Genomic DNA, 8,887 nt, shown 5'->3' on the forward strand with positions numbered 1-8,887 from the left:
AAACTTATTGAATAATGCAGACTCATGTCTGGAAAGAGTAAGATAGACAGGCTTTTCTTTCCCAAGAGGAGAAAGGTGAGCAGTTGGGGAGCATGGCCTTGATGAAGACAATGATTTACAAAAGGCAGCTAAAGAGGTGAGCAGCAAAAAAAAAAAATTCAACTAAGAACCTAATTAGTGTGGCTCATTTGGTAGCACTCTTACCTCTGGCTCAAAAAGTTCTGAGTTCATGACCCACTCCTGATCAACACAACCAGGAGTAGGACATGAACCAAAAATTTAGCTTGACACAGTATTGCAGCACTGAGGGGATACTGCACAATCCCATCTCTCAGATGAGATCTTTCAGATGAGATATTAAACCAGAACGTGGGCCCCTTTTTCCTCACTGATCTCAGGCAGAGTAGCAGCGGACCCTCCCTTCCCCCTCACTGATCTCAAGCACACTGTCCATTTTGCCCCAAATCTGGATGGGCAAATGCTGTGGTAAAGGGGGAAGTGCCAGCAAGGTTGGGCGTGTAGCCCATTAAGTCAATTTAAATGCACAAGAAAGCATTTAAAAGGCCGTTGCGCCTGTTTCAGGTACGGACCCGATCACGTCCATTTTCGTGCCTTGGTAAAGGGGAAACCAGCATGGAGGCGGGCTCAGATTGTGCTACTCGTCAACTTTATCAAGTTTTCACCCCCGAAAACTAGCGCAACTTGATGGTAAAATCAGGCCCTCTGCCTGCTCTGTATGGCATTATTTTGAAGATGATCAGGTAACTTATCTGCAGGGTCCTGGCCAATACTTACTTTTTAATAAACATCAGAAAAACATCTGGTCATAATCATATAGCTATTTGTGGGAACAAGGGCATATCTCACTACTACCTTTTCAAGGATGGGCAATAAATGCAGGCCCAGCTAGCGATGCCCATGTCCCAAGGAAAATAAATAAAAACGTCAACAATTCAAACAAGACAAAAAAAAGGCCTTTTATTTTCATACATGACATTTTAGTCTGATAAAACCTTCCAATACCTTAATACAATAATTCAGATATCATTTAAATCATATTAACAAAACATAAGGTGCATTAGAGAGATGGTGTATTATTGTGAAGAATCCATAAAATTTCACTTTTGGGCTGGACAGCAAACGCCCACTGCTGATATTTAAATAAAAGTTACACTCTGCTACAGACATCACATTAAAAATTTATCTGCATTAAAGATTCAGTGCCATGGGGTGTGTAACAGCTGTAACATCTCTCAGCTACACAGAGGGGGAGGATATCCAACAAACATTAAACCCATGCAGAAAGGCTTGGAGACTCCAAAACTTAAATGGTAATTAAACAACCAGCGAAGGAGGACTTTCAAGAGTCATTATGCAATAGTGACATCTGACTATTTCTTCTAGTAAATTATAAGTATACTACTTTCAAGTGATTTTGCCATAATAGCAAACAATTGAAAATGTTATATTATGTTCAAGATGTCCCTGACACACAGTGACCACAGGAAATCCTCCCAAAGTGAGAGCACACTTCAAAATTGGAGTTTTAAGTTACTCTGGGTGGGGCAGTCAAAATGCTTTTATCACAGTATTCCTGTGAACAGATGTTAGGAAAGTTCCAGAAAAACGAACAATACCCTACAGAGAAGAACCACATGTTTGATTCCTAGTGCCAGAGGATTGAATTATTAAGAGCTGGAAAAACACATGTTCTTCGACCTTCAGGGCATGTCATAGAAGCATGCAAGATTGAAAATGATACAGATAAAACTGATTTTAAAATACCAATTCTAGTTAAGTGGTACCAGTAGGATAAGAGAGCACAGTTTCAAGCTGGTAATGATGATAAGTTCTCTCATTGAAAGAGTGAAGAACAGTTGGAATGGACTTCTGGGCAGGCAGGCAGGGTCATGGAGGCAGAAATCCTGGAATCGTTCAGGAGGTGATGAATGCTATGACAGGGAACTGAATTGATTCCACATCATATGATCTATCTTGCATGCTGTGGGCACCTATTCTGCAATGACTCAACAAGGGCTAGAGATGCGGCAAACATGCACTATTAACCAAACCAAAGCACAATCAGAGGGGCAAGGAGCAAATATATCACAGAAATAATACAAACTTTCAATATTTTAGTGGATAAGGCCAATAAATTAAAATAAATGGATCCCACTCTCATGGGAATGGCTGAGTACAGTGAAACCTCCTGGGTGCTGACTCACTCCTAGCAGAGCCAGATCAGATTGGAATCTGACCCTATGTTTTAAAAAGGCCTCATGACAAAATAGATATGAGCTGAGATTCCAAATTCACCCATAGAAATTTTAGGCCTTTGAGCATACATCTGACACATCAGTTTCTTTGACATTCATTTGAAAGGTTTTCTTTTTAAAAAGTGACCATTTACACTTTAAGACATGCCAGTAAAACAATGCTAATAACACTGGAATTTTCAATTAAAAAAAAGGAGCTTAATACAGTCAGGCAGAAGTTACATCAATTACAATAGAAAAGCATTAATTACAAAATCATGTCACATGTGTCTATTCGTGGATGTGCATACCACGAATAAATGACAGTTTATGTTTCTGTAAATTGAATAAAGAAGATCCATGTTATGATATATTTATAAATATTATATGTGAAGCATAAACACAGGTATAGACCAGTTGGATCAAGTGACCTGCTTTTGTGCTGTAAATTCAATGTAATAAGTAATTCCCAGTCTGTGCTCTGCCTAAAACCTTTCATCTGCTCTACAATCCAGTCCACCCACTTCACTGCTCTTAATGTGAAATTACAGGAAGAATGCATAGATAAAGTTAATCTATTACACTAGATCCTTACCTTCTATATGTGCTCTGCATTGGTGGGAATTTCTTGGGGAAGCAGGGTCATTATTTAACTAATGTCACAAAATCCCAGGTTTCAGCCAGGTGCTCACATATGCTGTGAAGATAATCATTCTCACATATTCTTTTGAGTCAACCTCACATTCTCCCTCTTTCCACAAAGGCTTTCCCTTTTTTGAAGAGGGAAAATGCAAACTCTTTTGTTTTCCTTATCTCATATATACTTTTGGAGAGAGCTAACTTTGCATGGACAGTTTTCATGTGACAGTATGTTTTGGAGATGGGGGGTGGGGGGGGGGGGGGGAGATAGGTGGAGGAAGGAGTAAGAAAGAGTAGGAAAGAAGCACACAGGACCCTCCATAATTCACTTGTCCTCTTAAATTTTCTGCCCTTGCTGCATCCACAATATGGAGCATAGTTTAACAGGAGCAACATTTATCTAGAGGGAGTGCTGTGCAAAGATTCATTTGGCAATGATGTTTCTTAACACACACTTAGTCTGATGTTAAACACACTTATTTACAGCTGTTGGAAGGTATGTTTGCAATAGGTAATTTAAAAATAGCTAATAAAATGATTAGGGATCAGATATGCTGTGCATCAAGTGTTGGGAGAGTCCAGTTCACTCAGCACAGATTGAGCACTGACTCCTGGTATGTATAGTATCAGACTGGGCAATTATTTTACCTATTATGCTAGCTTAGAAACTTGGTGAGCTAATTTTGAAAAAAAGTGATAAATTGCTGTTATTATGAATAGTTACCCAGCTGTCATGTAAAATAGCAACCTAACTGTCCACGCAGTTACACATTTCAACACACTTACAATATTGAATTTAAAAGGATCACCCCACTACTGTGCCCATGCCCTGTAACCTTTCATACCCATGAACTTTGAAGAAAGCTAATTCCAAGTGTAAAGTTGAATGGAGAATGCTGAACTGAACAAAATGTCATCGCTGTCTGTACAGGTACTGATATTGCAGTCTTTCTTTGCACTACATTTCTTAGGGTTGCGATCTGTTCATGGTGCCAATTAAGTGGAGGGGCATGCGACACAAATCATCTCCTCTCAGGTATTTTCTGACAGTAATTTTATAACAAAAAATGCTGAATCAAGCACTGACTGAGCAATACCAGTAAATGTACATATAATGTCTTCTATTTAAGTTTGGATTGAATGGCTTATGAAGAAATGAATCTCTCATATGATGAAAAGAATCTCTCTTTAAGATTGATCAATACACAATAGTAAATAACAGATTAATGGTCCCCTGTTCTTTTCAAGAGTCCATCCTGCATTTAGATATGCCACTTATTCCTCAACTGCAAGTGTCTAACCAGCTGAAATGACAGGATTAATTAAAATAGCTGGATTTTCTCAAATATATAAATCAATTTATTAACATCTCATATTTTCCCTCTGAAATAAATGCTTTGCTGTCTTCTTAAAAGAGCAACATTATTTAATAATTCAGATGGCTTGAGATCGACACAAGTGGCAATATAATCCTTTCTTTGGAATCCTTCTGCTTTGAATGTCACCACGGAAAGCTAGGGCTACAAAGTTAGATGTTACTCTCACCTCATTTTATACGGGATTATGATCTAGAAGCATGGTACTGTTACTGAGTGTGACTAGCTTGGTCACTCCCAATCAATTACCTCACCCTATACAAAAACAAAGTAAAATGATGAGCAAAATGCTTTACTGTTTTATGACATTTTAATGTGCTGAAAATGCCAGTATAGAATGACTGGGCTGAATGGCCTGTTTCTGTGCTATATATGCTATGTAATCCTATGTAAACATCTTAACCAATTGTGACAACTCCATTTTTATCCAAAAATGAGCAGATTCAGCTATTAAAGGCCTCAAAGCAACAATTATTTGACCTAGATGTTCATTCTAAACCAAAAGCTTCAATTATAACATCCTAAATTTCATCCATATTATAAACATTTCAAAGCTGCTTTAAGTATGTTTTAAGTCTGAAGTAATAGATACTATTTGTTCTGAGGCAACACACACTGCAATTTCTGATCGCAAGAGGGTTAAACGTTTGAGAACTTGCTGGTCTGTTTGGATTCTGAACGTTAAATAAATCCTACCGTTATCGACATTTCCCCAATTTCAAGTTCATTTCTCTGAGCATTCACAGATCACAAGAAGCCACAAGTTCAGGACTGCATCCTTAGTAAAAACACGTCGGAATGTTTATCAGCTGCATAACTTCATCCCAGACAGTATTGGACAGATCTCAATCACACTCAGAAACAAAACAAAATCTGCATCATAGAATCATACAGTGTAGAAGAACTTTTTCGGCTTTTTAGAGAAAGCCGTAGAATTTAGTCCCACACTCCCAACTTTTTCTCTATTATCTTAAAAACTGGCTCTCAAGTTATGGAATCTGCTTTCATTATTTTCTTACACATTGTTTTCCAAATCTTAATATCCCTCTTAAAAATATCTAATTTTTCTATTTCTTCTGCTAATTATTTTAAAGTTTTACCCCTAATTATCAACACACTTGTATTGAAATAGTCCTTCAATTGATAAAAACTCCCCAAAAGAGTTAAATTTTGGATCTAGCCTGAGTCAGGCAAACACTGATTACAATGATAAGCTTGGTTGGTCTTTGTTACATCGTTCTTGGTCACATTTCCAAACAAAAACTTGCCAGTTTGAGAGAGACTCTGGTCACAGTCATAGACAGAGTCTACTCCGTTTGAAATGGACCTTGCTTAACAGTCAGAGAGGTAGAACATTGTTGCTATTTCTATACTCTCCAAATTAGGAATTGTCTTATTCTTTTGGTTGTGAACTTACGATACCCTCAGAATATCTGTTTACACACTAGCTTCACACATAAGACGTGAAGTCAAATATTTTAAATTTCAGTTTTATTTCCTAGATCCGCCTTAATCTATGAATAGATTTGAAAGACTGAATTTATATTCCTACTGATACGAGTCTAACACCAAAAATCTGCAATGGAATATGTATTTTGTTTTAAGTTTAAAATGTGTGATTTCTCACACAGTAGTGCTTTGTTTGTCTTGGTTGCTATAAAGAGTCATGCTGTAAAAAGGTTGAAGGGGCCTCCAAGACTGGCCTACCTGATGAGCAACTGCCACCCCAGATGCCCAGGTATTGCAGTAACCAAAAGACAACAGTTATGTTTTGTTTAGAGTACACTGTACAGCAGTGGTACATATATTCATGTTTAAAATATACAAATTGGAATTAAATTTGTGTTGGGTGATGCAAGCAAATTGGCAACCAAAAGTTGGATATGGATGTAAAAAATGGCTGCTATTACAATAAGGTTTATAAAACAGAAAAGATATGTTACAGGAAGAATTTGAGATTTTATGTTCACACTGTTTGAATAGCAATCTCCTAATGGCTTCGTTGCTTGGTGTTGTCTCTGGCACATTATGCCTGGCCCAGCTAGCCCACACACATAAAACACAGCTTCCAACCACAGCCTTCAGCAACGTTCGATTTTAAGTTCTCCTCCTCCAGGCCAGGAGGTTACCCGGGCTCAGAGGATTACTCGAAGAAGTATCTCTTCACATTTTGCTCAAGAGCACCTCCTGGTGGCCAGTTGGTTAATATCACCCAGGTTGCTGGAACACCCTGCCCTTGCAATCGAGAGCACAGAGGTTAACTCGACAGGGGAACTGTGAAACAATCCAAACCAAAAAATCCATTGAAACTTATTTACTATATTTAGCTTTACACTGCAGTATATGTTTATACAAACGATCAGTCCTGCTCTGCAACATCTCAGCATGTTCCTCAGACAGGAATCCCATTTGAGAAGCCAGGGGTTCACTGGTTCTGTACAGATCTAATAACTGGTTGGCAACATTTTGTGACTTGTGCAACTCAGCAATTTTCCTGGCAGTTTCTTTCCGGAAGATGCACAGGGTCTTCAGCAGTACTTCATGGTACCTGTCCCACATGGGCAGCACCCGGTACCCATGGACCAGCCCTGCTTCATTGTCAATGAAGACCAGAGCTCCTTTGGCAGTCCGGTGGAGGTTATTGGTCGATCTCTCCATTACCCTGGAGTCCCACTGCAGGCTTAGGAGGTTGCTGGCCAGTCTGTCAAAGTTGGCTGTCAGATAGTCAAAGAGGATGAGGTCTGACCATTGCACAAGCTCCTGCATCTCCTGGCTTGTCACATTGGCCAGATCTTCCACCAAGGGGTGCAGCCTCCTTCCGTCTGTCCGGAGAGATGGCGGGGTCACCACATCGGTGAGATTGCTGATCCACTCCGTGAGGCTGACGATAGGTTTGTCCGCCCATTGAGAGCCTTGAACATCCTGTCTGACCCTCAGCCACTGCTCGGCGTTGATATTGACCCTGGACAGAGCCAGAGCTGGGACGTTGCGAATGCCCAGCAGCCTAGAGAGATAGAAAGAGAGGGTCTCGCCCAGCACTTGGTCAGGATTGATGCCATACCTGAGGCAGGCTCTGGTGCCATCCGAGAAGCTGGCCAGCCTGTTGGACAGCCTCCCGCAGCCCCTCTCCAAGGACACCAGCCTGGAGGAGCGGGCTTTCAGCTGCCAGCGCTTGATGTGGAGGTCGGAAAACCCTGCGGAGGAAGCGCCATCGCTCCAGAACACGTCCAGCACTTGGGCCGGGGCAGCCCGGGGGGGCGAGTTGGTCCAGGGGGCACTTCTCCTCCCCAGCTCCGGGGCCACGGTGACGGCGAGAAGAGTTCGGAAACTTTTGGCGTTGCTCGGGGAAGTGGAAGAGGATCCCGGAGAGAAAACCAGGAGAGAGATCAGAACCAGAGATAACAGCAGCGGGATCCTCATCCCGGCCAAAGCGCTGAGAGAGAGAGAGAGAGCTCCACTTTGCGCTCCGCGGCTCGTTAATCCCTAGCAGCTCAGCACATCTTCAGCCTGTGAGCCGCGTTCCCGGCTCCCGTCCACTCCACCCGCCCGCCCGCCGGCCGGCCGCCCGCCACCCCCTCACCCCGCGCATCGTCCTGTCCAGAGAGAGCTCTTCCCCCCCGCCGATCTCCTGCCTCTCTCACTCCCTTCAATTGCAGCCGCTCCGCTTTCGGGCTGCTCTCCCTCTCTCTCACTGTTGTCGGGCTCTCCTGGTTTAAGCAGTCACCATGTGATCAGAGGTGGCACCGCCCTGACTCCCTTTAAAAGAGCAGCCAGTCCGTTCTGAAAGGAATCTCCCAGACCGGGCTCCACACTGCAAGGTAGAAGAGCAGGCAGCGTGAAGCGCTCGCTTTCTACACCCTTGCAGCAACCGACCTCCCCCTCAGCGGCGGAATACTCATTCTCCTCCCTCTTTGCGCAGCTTAACCCCTCCCTCCCCTCCTCTAAGCGGTCCAACTCTCTCCCTGCAGGCTAACCTTTCTTTGTGTTTAACTTCTCTTTATCCTAACCGGTTTTTTTCCCAGTCATATTCTGCATTAAACAGACAGCAGACTGAAAACAGAAGTGATCATATCTGTAACCAAACCAGATGGGACAGGAGGAAAGGCCAGATCTGTTCAGAGATAGTGCATGAGGCTGGAGGCGGCAGCGTCTCCGCTTTATCTAAACTTCATTAATTTCAGATGTCATCTGTGCCTGAAACTTATTTTTAAAATGAGCCCTTCGGCAAATTCCACAGTGTAGCCGACTCGAGACCACACACACACACACACACACACAATTACATACTTAAACATGCTCACACAGAGTTCAGGGCGGCTGCTGCAATGCTCGCTGATTTGTATGAAGTATTTCTATGCATTTACGGATTAATGTTTGAGTGGGGTCTAGAGATACAAATCATCTCAGGACGCCCTGTAAAATTGGAGGAGATCCAACATAACTTCATTCCAGCAGCATTGCTTAGAGGGGTAGATACCCTATTAAAGACAACAGAGCTCTGGTCGCTTTGGGAGCTCTCAACACCAGGTTAAAGTCCAACAGGTTTAATTGGTACCAAAAGCCACTAGCTTTTGGAGCCCTGCTCCTTCTTCACGTAAGTGGGAGTTCTGCTCACAA

The 8,887-nt window shown here is 42.2% G+C and overlaps 1 protein-coding gene across 1 annotated transcript; it reads right to left on the bottom strand.

Annotated features, from left to right (window-relative positions):
• Positions 1-956: 956 nt before the first annotated feature.
• Positions 957-7,796, bottom strand: fjx1 (four-jointed box kinase 1). The gene has a single exon (XM_080190523.1). It carries the CDS (start codon positions 7,688-7,690, stop codon positions 6,581-6,583), a length of 1,110 nt encoding a protein of 369 aa, XP_080046649.1. The 5' UTR covers positions 7,691-7,796; the 3' UTR covers positions 957-6,580.
• Between the last annotated feature and the right edge of the window lie 1,091 nt (positions 7,797-8,887).

This window comes from Carcharhinus amblyrhynchos, chromosome 6, assembly GCF_965287045.1.
Source record: "Carcharhinus amblyrhynchos chromosome 6, sCarAmb.v2.hapA, whole genome shotgun sequence".
Taxonomy (NCBI): domain Eukaryota; kingdom Metazoa; phylum Chordata; class Chondrichthyes; order Carcharhiniformes; family Carcharhinidae; genus Carcharhinus; species Carcharhinus amblyrhynchos.

Bases quoted from the DNA above. Each gene is read 5' to 3' on its own strand.
- fjx1 (XM_080190523.1), bottom strand. From the start codon at position 7,690: ATGAGGATCCCGCTGCTGTTATCTCTGGTTCTGATCTCTCTCCTGGTT.